This window comes from Marmota monax, unplaced genomic scaffold (assembly GCF_021218885.2).
Source record: "Marmota monax isolate L192 unplaced genomic scaffold, Marmota_monax_Labrador192_F-V1.1 WCK01_AAM20220418_F8-fsc00057, whole genome shotgun sequence".
NCBI classification, from domain to species: Eukaryota; Metazoa; Chordata; class Mammalia; order Rodentia; family Sciuridae; genus Marmota; species Marmota monax.
In genome coordinates this window covers 3,151,983-3,169,361 of record NW_026693933.1, presented here as the reverse complement: position 1 = coordinate 3,169,361, position 17,379 = coordinate 3,151,983, and the positions used below count along the sequence as shown (strand labels likewise).

Genomic DNA, 17,379 nt, shown 5'->3' with positions numbered 1-17,379 from the left:
AATTCATTTTTTATTTAAACAAAAAAATTGATATCTCTTTTTTCATACTGAACAGATAGAAAACCAATAGTTAGATATATTTCTCTTTAATGTAAAACACTGAATATAATGACTTAATGAATTTTTCTGATATTATTTTTAATAAGAACATACGCTAAGATATTTTATATGTTCTTACATCTGAAACATCTTAGGTAGTGGGATATTTGAAAAGGAAAAAATTAGGAAGTATATGTTTAGCCTGATTATGGAAAATCACATTTAGAACCCATTTGTTAAACTGTTAAAGAGTTTCAGTTGGTCCAAAGCTGAGATAAATTCCTTGTTAAGATTTTTACCTTCAGATGCTTAAGAGCTTGCTCTGCAACAAGTTCTTCCTTCTTGTTCCATTCAACTGCGTTCATTATACAGGTCCACAGAAGTCCAATCACTGCTGTTTCTGGAAGATCATTCCTCTTCATTTCTTCTTTGACATAAAGCACCACCTACATTTCATGGAAAGAGGGTCAGAAAGCAACAGGCAGATGGAAATTTGCCCTCTTAACTGCCTGGGCAGAAAAGGTTTGACACAGGTAACAAATATTCTGTCCAGTTCTTTCTTTCATGGAATGTATTCTCAGATTACAAGAGGAAGGGAAAACAATAATTAATTCCCAAAGCACAGCATCTGAACCAATTTTGACTTTCTTGGGATTTGACTAAGGCAACGGGGCTGTGAATTTTTGCCTCCTATCGCTCAGGGTTAAGCCTCTTGATGGGTGATGTCTTGGGTTTGCATAAGCCCATTCTCTACAACTTATTAATACTTTTGCTGATCTCTCTGCCCCCACCTCAGTGAAGTTAATTTTTTAATAAATCATGAAGTGCAAAGTCAATTTTCTTTATTTGGTACACATCAGTTCAGCCATACTCAACTGGCTATCCCCCCCTTGAATTATATATAAATATGTAAGTTTATTCTCAACTCTGACAGTATGGACTATAGGTTGGTCTAACAATGTACTGTATATCAAACTTATTGGGAATGCTTTTTCCTTTTGAAATAAAATCACAAATTGAGATTAGGATTTTAGATGTGATTAAAAATCATATCACATCAAGTATAATACTTTGTGAGAATTAGTACAACCTTTTTCTTCTCTTTCTTTTTTTAAGTGAAAAGATAGCACTCTCTTTATTTCCATCCTAGATTGCAGAAATAGCATCAGTGGGTTGAACAGCGAGAGCAGAAGTGGCCAGGTAATTCCAGTCCCCAAGCTGCCTAGGGAGGGGGCGGGGAGCCCACAAAAAAGGGAGACATCCCTGCATCTAAAAGTGTTACAGTGTTTTTTGTTTTAACTTTTTTTTCCCTTACATGGAAAATTATGACTTTCTGCCATAAGCTAATAATATTCATTTTCCAATAGCTCTCCACCTGCTGGAGAGTATCAATCTGAAATTTTCCACCCCTCAATCACATAAGGAGCTCTGTAGGACTTACAGCATGGTAGAGGGTGGTAGGGATTTGTGAGTAAGTGGGAAAAGGAAGAACTCTTCAACTTCTCCATTATAGAGATACACAGCCATTATGAATGAGATCAAACAAGAAATTAGTCCAACTTGTCTTTTTTTCCTTCAAATATAAAGCCTAGGGTTTAGACTACAGTGCATTTGCCTACCATGTGTGAGGCCCTGGGTTCAATCCCTGGCACCACTTAAATAAATAAACCATACATATTCATACCCAGTGATGCACAAAATATCATGTATTGATTCCAAACACTAATCAAATGCTTAACCAAGTTAGAAAATCTACTATAAAACAGAAAAACCATCATATAAAAGGGTATTCAAAGAATGAATAGTCAATCCATTTATCAGATGAAATATCTTCATAATCACAGCAGCCTGGCAAAATAAGTCATTTAGGTAAACTAAACATTAATTTCGTATACCCCCTAAAATGTATTAAAATAGAGGATTCTGAATCAATACTTTGAACTCATGTAAATAGTAGGGAGGCAAAGCTTGTGGTACATGACCTACATAATTCCTCTCATTTGTATATATATATTTTTTGACAGTATGGTGTTGGGGATTGAACTAGAGCCTCACATACGTTCATCAAGCACTCTACCACTGAGTGACACCTCCAGACTTTCATTCATTTATTTTGACCATGACAGTGTCTGCCTATGGTGTCTCACCTCCTTAATTGGGCATTCCTGAGACAGTCTCTCTTGGAGCTCTTTCTGCAGTTCTTTCCTGGTGCCCAGGGATTGCTGGACTCGGAGGAAATCTGAAAGCTCCTTCAGACCTGCATCAGTGAAGTATTTAGCAAAATGATCCACACTCTGTCTGTTTACTGGAAAGAGTTCCTGAAAGAAAAGGAAAAGAGACTGTTATACAACAAGCTATTTAAATTTCAATATGCATAAAGGTCAAAATTTCCATTTTAAAATACTGCTTAAGACATTTCTTAAGCCAGGCAAGGTGGTACATCCTTGTAATCCCAGTGACTTTGAGAGCTGAGGCAGGAGGATCACAAATTCAAGGCACATCTGGGTAAATTAGTGAGACTCTATGTTAAAAAAAAAAAAAATAAGGCTAGGGTGTAGCTTTGCAGCAGAGAGTCCCTGGGTTTAATCCCAGTGCTCCTTCCCCCCAAACCAGAATAAATCTCTAGTATATTTATTGAGCTAAGTATTTTCTCAAATGTAGCAATTTTATAAAGAGAATGTTAAGCAACCTAGATACAATAGTTTCATTCATTTTTAACTATCAGTTCCTTCTTGTTTTATTTTAATTAATGATAGTGTATGTAAATACAGAACCAATTGTAAATACAGAACAAAATTGGCTGAACTAAATGCAATTAAGATAATAACTTTGAATAGTATCTGAATTGTGATAAACAAAGAAAATTATTGAAATTATTAGATATTTACACTGTTTCCTTAACAATTACTAGATAAAAGTCAGTTTTAGTAATGTTGTATATAATCATTGGAGAGAATATTAGAGAAACAACACTGACCATTATCTTAAGGATCTTTATTCTTGTTTTGAGAAAATGCTATTATTCTAAAATACTAGCTCAGGAGCTATGGAGAATTTTGTCATTGTCTACTAGTAATGGCGATTCTCAATTAAGTTCACAGCCAGAGCTAATCTAAACCGTCTCCCACTAACTCTCCAGTTTATTACATAATTGTAATGATTTTTTTTTAAAAGAGCAATATAACATAGCTGCTCTCATATTTTCTTGCATTTCATTATACCCTACAAAGCTTGGCAGGATCTCAGTAACACTTAGTCATGATCTAATCCTATGTGAATTCCAACACCCAACTATGAAATTAAAGCAATTTTCAAAGCTCTCATGTTATTCAAACTGCTGCAGAGTATTAAAAAAAAAAAAAAAAGACCCAAAACTTTATATTTGTTACATCTATAACCAAAGGCTATGTGACTCCAATATAAGTCTCAGTGGAGAGATGTGCAATAGGTTTTTCCACCCCATATAGAAACATAGCCAGAGGGTTTCTATACCAGTGCTTAATTTTTAATATTCCCCATATTTTCATCCTGTAATTTCCCTTGAGTCAGATGTTTCAAAATGTCAGAACAGAGTTGGTGGGAGCAGCTATCAAACACACATTCATGTTAAAGCAAACATTTCACAAGACTGAAATTTTGTCACTATTATTTCAATTATCACTTAAGAGCTTCCAAATTTAGGGGAGGGAAGTATTTAATTTTATGGAGTTTCAAGATATATTGGCATTTTTCTCATAATCACTGTGTAAAGTAGAATTTTTCCTGCAGGATAAGCTGTCTCAAGAAGGTTTAGAAGCTTAACCCAATTTCTACAGCTGGAAATAATATTTAAGGTCAGACCAGTTGGCACCAAAGTCAATACTTATTCCGTTACTTGGTGATAGGACTCGATATTCTTAGGGAGAGTATAACTACAAAATTTGATCTAAAGCCTTGTTCAGAGCAATATGTTATCATATATAACACCTGTGATTTATTTATGAAGCATATCCAAAGTCATTATAAATGCTACATGATATACTGAAAATTATTATTCAGATTAAACTGAGGTAAAGACAGTCTAAACCACACCATGCCATGCTTTGGTTTAGAACCTGGTCTATGTTTGTTAAAAACCCTTCCCTTGTACAAATCTCCACCATTTCATCCATAGATTTAGGTCTTCCTGCTTCTGCCCTCGCTCTGGAGCCTAGTCCCAATGCATCAATTAGAGTGACAGCAGGAGAAATCAATCATATTAAGCACACAATTCTTCAGGGAAAATGCCAACAGCTTCCATCTGACTAGGAATAAAAGCCCAAGTCCCTTGGTTACATGGCCTGCTGCTTCTCTAAGTTAATCTATACTCTCAGCCTTACCAACCTTCTCCTATTGCTAACCCTAACACTCCATGTTTCAAGGAGTATGCGTTTTCTATCCCTTTTTTCCAGAATACTCTTCTTTGAAATATTCCTATAATTCACTTACTCATCTCTTCAAGTCTTTGCACAATGTCACCTTGCCATATTGGCCTCCCTAAGTACTGAAAATTGCATCTCAAATTTTGACACCCTTTAGCTTTTCTCTAATTATTTTTCTCCATAGCATTTGTCACCTTTTATTTCAATATTTTACTTATTTAGTCTAAATAGGATGTAAGCTCCATAAAGGAAGGTATATTTATTTGCTTCCTTTCAATATCTCCAGCTCCTTGAACTGTTTTCTAGTATATAGTGGCTAAGAGTTAAAGAGAATTTGTTCTATGGATTCATGAAACCATGAAAATGAATTGGATCCTCTAGGTCCTCATTCATGTGTTGAATCAGCAAATGCCAGGCAGGCACAGTTCTAGTGCACTGCCAGCTACTCTGTTCTCAACCAGCTTATGTTACTGGACATCTGATAGAAGCCACCACCCATGCTTCTCATTTCCAAAATATGTACAGACATATAAATCTTAGTAAGAACATCTTAATAACATGTGTTTTCAAAAAGGATTTTTTTCTTTCTTACATGAAGTAACAGTCTTTTTTGACAAGTTGAAATAGACCACCTACATTTTTCAATAGTATCAAGAGATTCCCCTCCTTGCTTTTTATCTGCAGGGGTGCAGAAGTAACCTATCAGTGGACTGGATTTTCCTACTCATTGCCAAGCCTGTAAGTGATTTCCTTTGGCCAGTAAAAGGTAAGTTTTATGTACTTGAGGGTTCAGTTCAGTCCCTGTGTTGTTGACATGAGGACAGAATGACCTAGAGGGGAACCTTTAGTCTGGGTTCCAGAATGAAAAGACATATGGAGCCCAGCTGGGCCCAGACAAGATACAGCTAATCCACAAACAACTCACAGGCGCATGGGTGAGAAATACGCTCCCTCCATATGAACTTCTAGCAACATATTCACTCATCTTTTGATTTTTGCTTCTATTTACAGAGATTTGCCCTAAGTACAGTTGAAAATAGGCTCCATGAAGGCGAGGAACTTTTTGATACTATTCTCTACTGGTTTCACAGTTTCTAGGATGATGTTTAGCACCAAAGCATTACTCAAGAAATATACCCTGAATGAAAACTTATCATTAGCAGAAATGAGTCAGAACCTAAAATCCTTTTCTTCTTTACCATAATTCAAAGACTTTAGAGTTAAGGCTACTTTAAGGTAAACATCCGGAATTTTAAGTGATTGAAAGTACAAGGACTTGTATGTAAAATCATTTTCAGGTTTTCTTGAAGAAAAGAGTTTTAGAATTATCCATTGCATAGGACCCTGCACAATGGAAGAAAAAAACAGAAAGGACAAGAGAATATGGCAGGAGTGTCTCAATTTTAGACTTCACCTTAGAAAGCAATTCTACTTGGAAAAATCTTTGCATCCACACAGCTGTTGCTTTTAGTACAAAGAAATTATAGGGAACAGATAGAAATTTGAAGGACAAAATCATTTTCTTTGAAAAATTTGAAGATGGAGAAATAAAATCACAATCAAACAATCGTGACTACGGAAACTTCAAATTAACTTGTTTACTTTCTTTAACAGATCAAGTATTTCCAGAGTTTCCATAAAGTTATTGATTAGAGAAAAAAAAGTCTTAATTCTAATAAAATGTCAACACTGTCAACAAACTTTCAAGTCTAAAAGTCTACATCCCTGATCCTTTAAACGTATCAGGCTGTTATTCACCCTGAAATGATGAAAATAAATTTGCCAGTTATACAGAAATAAAGGAACGTGATTCCAATTCAGGTGAGGCTCAGGCATCTGTGTCTTTTGTGACACCGTGGGCCAGCCCCAGTCCTGACGGCAGCATCCTGCACGCGACCCCTGATGGAAGTACTCACAAGCAGCCTCTTGTCTAAGTTGGCTTTTCTCAAGGAAGAGGTAACAGAGTTGGCGTCTTTTTCTGCCATCCAGGCTTTGAAAAGCTTGACAGCAAATGAGGCTGCAATGCCTGTTTAAAAAAAGAAAACAAGAGAATTTCATTCTTTGTATAAGTAAAACCATTTGTGATGATGCATGATGCAACATTTCTTACTCAGTTTCCTGAAATAAGTAAATAACTAAACGAGTTGATTTGGTACCAAGAAAAAAAAAAAAAAAAAAAAGAATTCATCTGCAGACACAGTTCTCTTTTCATTACAATAAACAGAACATTTTCATATGAAAGCAGTTAAAATATTTTTTTCAAAGTTGGACAGCCTGATTCCAGCCTGGTTTATGTATTTTATTTTTACTTTGGTCAAAATATATTCAAAGGCAGAATTCTCAGGGGTTCTGCATCTACTTCATTCTGTGGTTTCATCAATATTTCATGTTAACAATGTAGTCTTTTTTATTTATTTATTTTTCTTTTGCAGTACTAGGGATCGAACCCAAGGCCTTTTGAATGGTAGGCAGGTGCTCTATCATCACTAAGCTACACCTCCAGCCCCACAATAGTGATCCTGAGGCAAAAATTAGTTGTCAACAGATGGCAACTAATTTCCTGATTAGGGTTTCCAGTAAAAGAAAACTAATGACTAATAAAAGTATAGTTATGAATATGATAGCATCATTTACTTTATATTTCTCTTAAAAAAAAAAAGGCACTTAAAAGTATTCTTGAGTAGTGCACATTCTTATACTCCCAATGGCTACAGAGGCTGAGGCAGCAGAATCGCAAGTTCAAAGTCAGCCTCAGCAAAATCGAGGTGCTAAGCAACTCAGAACCTGTATCTAAATAAAATACAAAATAGGGCTGGGGATGTGGCTTAGAGGTTGAGTGCCCTGAGTTCAATCCCCAGTATCAAAAAAAAGTAAAAAAAAAAAAAAAAATGAATCAGACTATATAAATATCAAGGCTCTTTCAAATTAAACACTTACATGGATTTTTAAAATTATCAAATTATTTAGTTATTTTGATCAGGAAACCACATGATCATGTATCTATATTTATACTATTTTATTTACAAATATAAATAATCTGATAACTAGGAGTTAGCTCTTCTAAAAACATTTTAAATTTCTAAACTTATGTTGCATTTTTTTGAGGAGTTATGATGCAGTTGAAATATGTAACTGATTTTTCCTGAATTGATGCTTTCACCTTTTGTGGTGGCCCAAGCAGCCTCTCTTCTCCTTACCTCCTTTTTAAGAGAATTCTCCCTTTGTTCAGGCCGGGTAACTTTGGTTAGTCTAAGTCCTGGCACCACCTCTCATGCATGAGTAAAGTAGTGATCTCAGCCTTAAGGCACCAACCTACACCATCCCCTTGGCAACTGATATTGGGCCCACAATGGTCATGTGACCTATGTCAGCTAATCAGCTTATGGAAAGATAAATGACCTTGTGTTCAAGAGATGTGCCCTTCTACTGAACCTGAACAAGGAAGCATGTACCAGAATGTACTAGCAGACATCCTACAATGACTAGGGCAACCATCCCTGGAATTGACGCTCTGCCTGGTAATGGGGGAACCATATTGCTGTTCATTCTAAAGTCTGACCTACATTTATGTCATTATATAAGAAATAAATATCCTGATGTAACAATGTGGTGCAGGACATCCTGTTACTTGCAGGTAAAAGCATTCAAATGATTTATCATTTATTTATATAGATACCAACTTTGCTTGATTTTTTTCACTTGAATCAACAGAGGGACAAAGTAAAAAATTTGGCAATGACAATCAAACATGCATTATGAAATTGTTGAATTTAAAGATAAAAATTTATTAACAGGGATTTTAAACATTATTAGTTTATAAAATCGATATAAAATTTATGTAATTAAATAACATTAGCACAAGGCTGGAATCTGTCTCATAGGTTAAAAAAAAAAAGTATACTGGAAGCTAAGAGTTTTAAAACTAGATTTAAACCTTATAGTTACTCTTCTAATGAGTGGAGTAGCCCTGCCCCTTAGCATTTGCTGGATACATTTTCTGGGCAAAAAAAAAAAAAAAAAAAAGAATTTCTTAATCCTTTCCTAATTAAGAAGCAAGAATTTAAAACCTGAGTTTCTAAAAATGGTCGTGTAAAAGGAAAAACCATGACAAAGTCACTATTTTCCTTCCATAGCAAACACATTCTGTCCTCTCAACATTTTATTATAAAAAATTTCAAAATTTCAAAGCTACAGAAAAGTTGGACAAATTGAACAATGTACACTCATATCCACACCATCTAGATTCTACAACTATTAATATTCTAGATGTTTCAAAGGAAGTAACAGACATCACTTAGGTTTTTAATGTTAACTAGAAAGGCATTGGTAATGATGGCTAGGGTAATTTAATTTCATTAATGTTCAAGGTTTAAATTCCACCTCATTTTTCCATGTAAAATGGCTAATAACTAAATAAGATGTGTGAGGTATCATGAACTCTCTTCAGGAGAACACTTTCAAATGTCCTAACATTAACAACATACTAACAATAATTACAGAATCTGGATAATCTGAATTATCATAAATCTGAGCTACTGTAAGCCAAACATTATAGAAAGTCCTTAAATAATACCATTTGATTCTTGATTTACTTCCCCCCCCCCCCCCCCAGCTAAAAGAAAACTATAACCCCTTTTACTATGGGCATGAATGGGTCTGGGACTTCGTATCTTTAGGAGAAAAACTTTTTAAATTCTCCAAAGAAACAGATGTTCTCACAAAAGCTCTTTTAATATATTTTTAAGGAAAAATAACTGTGTTTCATGTTGCATTAATTTGAATATCATTATCCTCCTACAAGAAAACAGCCCACATTTGTTTTATTCTATAACCAAATCATTGTGTGCATTCCCATCAAATTTTAATGCCTTAAAATTAAGACAAGCCTCTTTCTGACGGAACAGTCTAAACTTCTTTCTAAAAGTGGTCATTGTCTTTAAGACAATGAATATCTTAAAAATGTGATCAAAATGAACACTTGAGAATGTTTCCCCAGATCTTGGAGAGGAACTGGTTTACAAGAGTGGCCCTATTTGGGGAACATTTAAATGCGATGCGGTATTTTTTGTTGTTTATAACAAATGTGAGTAGGTGCTATCAGCTGGCATTTTGTGTCTAAGGTCAAAAAGGTTAAAAGTCCTACAAAGCACAAAGTGCTGTGGCACAATGAACTACTATCCCAACAAAACATGCCAGAAGAGTCTTAGTGGAGAAAAATGGTTTGGACCTGATCAATTTCAGGGTCTCTAGATATTTATTCTTATGCCTAAGAGTTTAGTTTGCTATTAGTCTTTACATGCCTTTGTACAGGTGTATTTTTTTCCTCTAATTTTCTATAATGTACATTTGCAACATTCACACACACACATTCTGAGGACAAGCACTTAGGACACTAAAAAGAGGCACTGGTGCTGTTTATAGTTTTTCTTTCCTTTTTACACCCGACAGGTGAGAAAACCTGAGTATGATTACCTTCTTTGACTAAGCTGTCAGTGAACAGACTGGTGAGGATGGTGGCAGGAAGGGTGCCATTGCCCAGCAGGATCCCAGACAGCATCGCCAACTTTGTCTGCTCTGTTTCGGAAAAGGCTTTAAGGAAGAGGAGAAGCTGTGGATCAAACAAAAGAAACCGTGTCTATAAAGCATAACAGTAAATTAGGAGAGTAGCAACTAGAATGTACATTCATGGTGCACAATAGTATGTCACATGTAGCACAATGCTGCTATACCTTGGCGACACACATGCTCAGTTATGAATAGATGCTATAGAAAGCAATGCTATTAGATTAGTTCCCTTCCTCTAAGCTCATCCACACACCTCTGTAAATATTCATGAAAAGGAAAAGATATTGGAAGAACAATGTATACAGATAAATAATTTACATTTGGTTACAAACATGAAAAAGGGTAAGTATACACAATGAACAGAATGTTTTCTGACATACATTGACTTTCTCATTTTTTCACTTCTTTGGGTCACTGCTTCTTCCACCTGTTATATATATCCATTTTCTTTGGGAAAGAACTTAATTTTTATGGGGGAAAAAAAACACCAGAAAAGAAGTCAAGGTGCAAGGTTTGTTTGGTAATTTCTGCAGTACTGGGGATTGAACTCAGTGCTACTCTATCACTGAGTTACATCCCCAGTCCTTTGTAAAAAATCTTGAGGGGGCTGGAGTCATGGCTCAGTGGTTGAGCGCTTGCCTAGCACATGTGAGATACTGAGTTCAATCCTCAGCACCCCATAAAAATAAATGCTTAAAAAAAAAAAGATTTCTTTAAAAAAAAATTTGTTGAGACAGGATCTTGCTAAGATGCCCAGGTGGCTTCAAACTTGCAATTCTCCTGTCTTTGCTTCCAATGTCAATGGAATTACAGGCATGAGCTACCATGCCTGGCTCATGTGAAGCATTTCACAGCCAATTTACACTTTTCTGAGCTTACAATATACAACAGTCTTCAAAGCAAAACTGTTGAGGGGAGAAAATGGCTAAGTTCTTGATATTCCTTACTACTACCAGTGTTAGTGAGGAAGTACTGGAGTATATCAGGTCAAAGTTCTAAACAGAATTGACATGGGCTGGAAAGAGCAATTTGAGGGGGCAAAGATATTGAGTCCCAGAAGGGCTCAAGCTCTAATTCTCTTGCCCTAAGAATAGTGAAACTGAATAAAAGTTGACTCTAGAAAGTTTGAAACACAAAAGAGAAGGGATTATAACCCCACGCCCCATTTTGAGTTTTAAGAGTAGTCAGCCTGGTGAGAAGCCCTCCTTTTCTCTAATACTTCTCTGCTTTGTGCTTTGAATATGCCCCAACATTTTTTCCATCATCTCATCACTTCTCTAGCACAGCACTGAGATTCTCCAGGGGCAACTATCACTTGCTGATTCTCCAACACTTAGCACCAGTGAAAAGTCACTGGCACCAATATACACCAAGTGCACACGTGCTTAAGACTCAGTTCTTCCCTGGCTGACAGAACAACAGTAACTGACTTTCCCCAACAGTTGGAGGATTAGTATATATTGCAGGGAGCTATGTAACTATCTAAATATTAACATTGTGAATAAGGAACAGTTCTAGAGTGAAATCAGTCCATTTGAGTTTCAGTCTATACCCTTTCAATTCTCAACAAACAGAAGTCAACATCTAAATGCCAGGAGAGACAAAATGAGAATTTCAAAGATTAAAGCTCCCAAAACACCAGGAAAGGAGTAGTGGGAAAGAACTAACAAAAATAAGAACTTCCAAAATAAAATTTCAATGCTATTTCTTTAAGCACATTAGTATACTCATTCATTAAAAAATATATTTAATCATAAATCCTTGGAAATAAATAATCACATTGCTTAACTGTATAGGTCAACATTACAATTATATGTTTTATAACAGTTGGCTTAAAAACAAATAGTATAAAAATAGAGTACTTATTATTTTCAGAGCAGCTAGCAGTGTAGTGGACAATTTTCTTTCTCATTTAATTTTTTCATATTAAAAATTAATATATGCTTTTGAACATTATCAATTTAGAAGACTATAAAGATGTGAAAAATACCCTCTAACTGTACTCTTAGAAATAACATAAACAGTTTGATGTATCCTTACAGATATTTAAAAAAATTTGTTCTTTTTAGTTATACACGACAATAGAGTATTTCAATGCATTTATGTATGTCTACATTCTAATAATCACTCATGTACACACACATAGTTTCTATAGTATGGAAAGGTGAAAACTCCCTGAGTGAACTAGAAATGTTCCGATGGCTTGATGTATATCTATGCCTCTAACACTGATAGAGTTTGTATGTAGTTTGAGCATCCCCCAAGGACTCAGGTGCTGAAATTTAATTCACATTGTGAGGTATTAAGAGGGTGGAAACTTAATCTGACTATGGAGTGTAGAGATGGGGTTTAGGGAGGTGATTAGGATTAGCGAAGGTCACTAGGGCAGAGTCCCTGTGATTGAATCCTGGTGGCTTCATAAGATAGGAAGAAACCAGGAGACAGACACACAGACACACACTCCCCATCTCTTGCCATGTGATGCCCTGCACCATCTGGGAGCCCTGACAGCAAGACCATCATCACCAGATGGAGTGCCTGCCCGCAGACCTCCAGAACCATGAATTGAAATAAACTTTTCCTTACAAATCACCCAATCTGTGTTATTGTCAGCAAGAAATGGACTAATACAAATAGCCACCATCCTTAGCAATTACAGAAATGACATCTAAGAAACAAAGAAACTAATTTGGCCAAGGTAAAACTGTCACTAAATGGTTGTTCTCTTTTCACTTAATTTATGGTGGATGTTTCCCCTTAATCAATGAACACAGCTATGACTCAGTCTTTACAAGACTGCATGGTACTCCAATGTGTAGACAGGCTGAATGGAGACTTCACCAGTGAACTTCTCAATGTTGTTATGAACATCTTTATACATTTAGCTTTAGATATCCATGCTGGAGAATTCTTATAAATGGAAGGAGGCTCATGGATTGTTATTTTTTCAAATGATTTTACTAACAAAACTTCCTCAATATTACCCATGGGACAACTTTGAACAGGGGTAGAGTAAATAGAAAAGAAGTAAATGTTATGGTAACTTTTTTTCACATGTGGTTACTTTGTTTAGGCAGATATATAAACTTTGAAACAATGACCCAGCAACATACAAAGCCGCATTTTAATACACTGAGTGCTGAATGTAAATATAAAGGAGTTACAAATTAGAGGAGGAAACATGTTGCAATTACTAAAAACCTCAACTTTTCAAAAAAAGTGCTACTGTTGATTTGGCATCTTATTAGAAGCCAATGACTATTTTAATCACCTTATATTATCTCATTTATTCCCACAACACAGGTATAAGGAATATCCTCATATTACAGCCATTCAATGAAGAGAAAAAGCACTGAATTTATACCTATAAACAAAGATGTGATTTTACCCCCTTTGCTGCACTGCATTTTCAAAAATTAAAGAATTTTACTGAGTGTTAGTAGCTGTGCTACACTCTTACACAGGCCTTAAGCAATTAATCACCTTGAGTCTTGCCTTGATAAATAGTCATGTACTACATAACATTCTGCTCAATAATGGACTGCAATAAGATGGTGGTCTCAGGAGATTATAACAGCCTAAGTATGTAGTAAGCTGTACTATCTGGGTTTATGAAAGTACATTTTATGATGTTTGCATAACACAAGATCAGCTAATGATACATTTCTCAGAATAGATCTACTTCATTAAGTAACAAATGATTGCATTTATTTTTCTTGCGCATCATTTAAGCTTTGCGACATAAGAGATCACAATCTGTAAAACTATTTGTATTGAACAAAGCACAGTGTTCTAAATATCAATCAAGAAAGCCTAGGATAATCACATACTACTTCCTCTAGCTATAAGCTAATGATCTGTCATACTGAATCATTTATTCAGCAAGTGTTTGTTAAAACTCATCATACCCACAGCACTTTAGCTACCATGGTGTGTGTAAATTTTTTGTTCTTCTCCATTCCATCACTTTAAATAGGTAGGCATTATATTGGATTTGTTACCTTTTTCATTTCATCTTCAAATGCCTTTTCCAAATACTTATATCTCCTGATGAGTTTATTGAAGACCTGTACATAAAACAGAACCATTAAATAGTAAACAATTTTTTAAAAAAGTGTAGAAACTCACCAAAACTACCCCATAGACTAATCATTATCATCATCATCATCATCAAATAATAGTGGTTAAACATGCTCATGCGTGATATGAGAACTACAAATGCATTACAATGACCTAAGGGAAAAGAGGATCAAAATGCACATGCAGGATAAAATAGATCTACAAGAGAAGAACAGGTAGAGAAACCAAAATTAATGTTGATGAAAATGAAATGAATGTGTGTGTGTGTGTGTGTGTATTGCTGGGGATTGAACCCAGAGCCTTGTACATGTGAATCAAGCACTCTACCAACTGAGCTATATTCCCAGCCCATGAGTAGAGGTTTTCATCTTTGGGAGGCAGTGATTGAGAAGAGCTGAAAGAAGGGGTCAGAGGTACCAACCCTTAGATAATGACATGCTGAGGGGGAAAACAGAGCCCAGGGCAGATCGCTCTCCAGATGGACAACAAAACATGTTTATAGACAAATACTGGCAGTAAAGGATTATTGGTTCCTACAATCCAGTTAGAATTCTGAAACAGGGTTTGCCACTATATCAGTCAGATTCTAAACTGTTTTATCAGTGGAAATGTTTTTATTTAAGGAGGGATCTTGTAAATATTCTTAATTTTTAAAAACCGTGGAAATGTTTTCAGAATCTATTTCCTTTCTCTTATACCTGCATGGCCTACTCTTACAACTTTTGCTGCAGTTATTAATATAGTTAAGATGGATTTCAAGAGTGAAAATTATGGTTGTCCTTTATGGGGTAAAGACTAGTGACCCCACAGGAAATTGATGATATCAGTAAGGAAAAAAAAGAAAGAAATTGTATTAAAGCCCTACAAAATTTGATTTCCAACTTCTACTAGTGCTCACATATTTCTTAACATGATTATTAATATGAAAAATAATTTCCTTTAAGAATGATACTCTATATTTGCATAGGTAAATGTCTACAAGAAAGCAAAATTTATCATTAAAACCAAAACCAAACAAAAAAGCATTCTCCAATGAGTTAACAGCTTAAAAGACTAGGCTCCATTCAGATATTCCCCTCCATTTAACTTCTCTCTGCTTGAGCCTTCCATTGACCAGTCTGGTCAATCTGTAAATACATAATAATTTAAAAACTCAAATGACAAGTGAAAGGGTGTTTCTTCAAATATCCGTACTCCACATGCAAAATAAAATCATTAGCAAAAAGAAACCATCTTCTGTATACATAATGAAGAGACTAAACTCATTGTCTTTTTATGTTTGGGGAAATGGCTATACTAAATTTTCTTCTAGGCTTTATCTTTCCATTCATCAGACTTAAAATAATGAATAATGCAACTTTTATTTGCATTAATTTGAACCTGAAAAAATTCTATGGAGAAGGTAAGAGCCATTTATCATGACTTGGCAGAGCTGAAAACAACTACTAAGTATCAGAGAAGAAATATGCACTTAGAAACTGTGATCCATTGTGAACTACCCTTATTCAGATGAGTGGGACATTTAGAAGAACCAGCTTTTGAATTGAGTATATTTACTTCAGGATACACCTTCTCAAGACATTTACAATCATTACACAGCAGAATAACAGATTTTTAGAGGACAGATTAGAGTCTGACCCATTCAATCCTGTCTGTTCAATTCTTTGCTCTATTTAAAAAATATTTCCTTTGTTTTTACTGGTTGTACATTTTTAAAATATAAAAAGTGAAAATATATCTTTGCTAAAATAGTGGTGGTTAAAATAATTTCACAAAATTTAAATTATTAATGGCCACATATCCCAAATCACTTGGCTTAGCATGCCTTTTCCATTTTAATAACTGGAGTAAAGGCATACTCTCTAACATCTTAAGTTTGACCACTTAGCCACGGTTAATTCCCATGGCTTTTTCCATCTTGTATACTGAAATTGTATAACTAGAGGACTTGTTGCCCTGGGACTTGTCCTAAGAGCTTAGCTGGAATCAACAACTGCCTTTTAAGAAGGATCAGTAATAGAATCCAAAAATAAGTATGCCAGCCCTAAGCTAGACAGCGGTAATGCACCTACGTTTAGCTTTATAAGGTAATATCTATTAGGTTGGTCCTTTTTACAGCCCTGCCACTTCCTGACCTTACTAGAACTAATGATTTCTTAATTTTTTACCAAGCTAATGCATGCAAAATGATAACTCATGGTTTTAATGAAAACGTCTACATACCAATGAGTTCGGACATGCTTTCAGATATTTTAGGGAAATTGTGATTCCTTTTCTTTGACATACCAGTATGTATCTTTTCCTAATTGGTTGCTTATCTTTTATTTCTGATTTGCAGTTCTTAATCCAGATATGAATCTTTTATTGGTTTTATACACTACAAGTATCTTCTTATCTCTTTCTAATGGCTACATAGTATTTTATAATGTGAATTACCAAATTTTATTTGCATAGTCCCCTGTTGACTTTTATGTTGTTTTCATCCTTTGATTTTACAATAAGCAATACTATGTGACCATCACCAAGTCATTTCACACAGTGCAAGCAGAGTTGCAAGACAAAGAACCAGAAGTGAAACTGCTGGGTCAGAGGAAATATGAAGTTTTAGTTTTGTAAGATAGTGCAAAATGGTTTTCCCCAAAGATTGGACCAATTTTCATTCCCATCAGCAATGGCTGTGGGCATCTGGTTTGCCATGTTTCTTAAAGGTGAAAGGTAAACAAAATGGTATCTTATTGTACTTTTACTGCCTATTGTGTTATGATGAATGCAATTGGGTATTATTTCATGTTTAAAAGTTACCTAGCATCCCTATTTTGAAAAGTGGGCTATAGAGTTTTGTTTTCCTCAATGCTGTTCAAATGCTTCTCTTCTAACACAATGACAACCTCTCAAGGCCAGATTCTACCTGAGCATAGTTTCGGATGGTTTCATGATCTTCATTTGCTGAAAACACACAGTGGTTGGTCATCTTAGTCTTGTCACCATCATCTATGCGTGTTCCTCCAGGGGCTGAAAAGAGAAAAGCAATTACAGTCAGGACAATATCTGAATGACAAGAGCATCCACAGAATATATCAATTCCTGCATATCAAGGAAAACAATGAAAGGAGATATAAAATGTGAGGCACATAAAATTTCATAGATAATGTGAATGTGTAAATATATACATGTTACTATAAATTTATGTTCCCAATATAATACAAATCAGCTGCTTCATTTCATATGCCAACCATTGTATATAATATTGTTCATATCCATGCCTTTACTAGAGCCTATTGATAAAAATCTGGTT

The 17,379-nt window shown here is 35.2% G+C and overlaps 1 protein-coding gene across 2 annotated transcripts in view; it reads right to left on the bottom strand.

The window, feature by feature from the left end:
• Positions 1-17,379, bottom strand: part of Bzw2 (basic leucine zipper and W2 domains 2) — a 56,212-nt gene that overhangs the window by 8,509 nt on the left and 30,324 nt on the right. For both annotated transcript variants that reach the window (XM_046463644.2, XM_046463643.2), the window contains exons 4-9: positions 16,993-17,096; positions 14,006-14,071; positions 9,912-10,047; positions 6,356-6,465; positions 2,187-2,357; positions 339-485 (exon numbers count right to left, since the gene is read on the bottom strand). In XM_046463644.2, the coding sequence (XP_046319600.1) occupies positions 339-485; positions 2,187-2,357; positions 6,356-6,465; positions 9,912-10,047; positions 14,006-14,071; positions 16,993-17,096 (734 nt within the window). The remainder of the gene's footprint in view (positions 1-338; positions 486-2,186; positions 2,358-6,355; positions 6,466-9,911; positions 10,048-14,005; positions 14,072-16,992; positions 17,097-17,379) is intronic.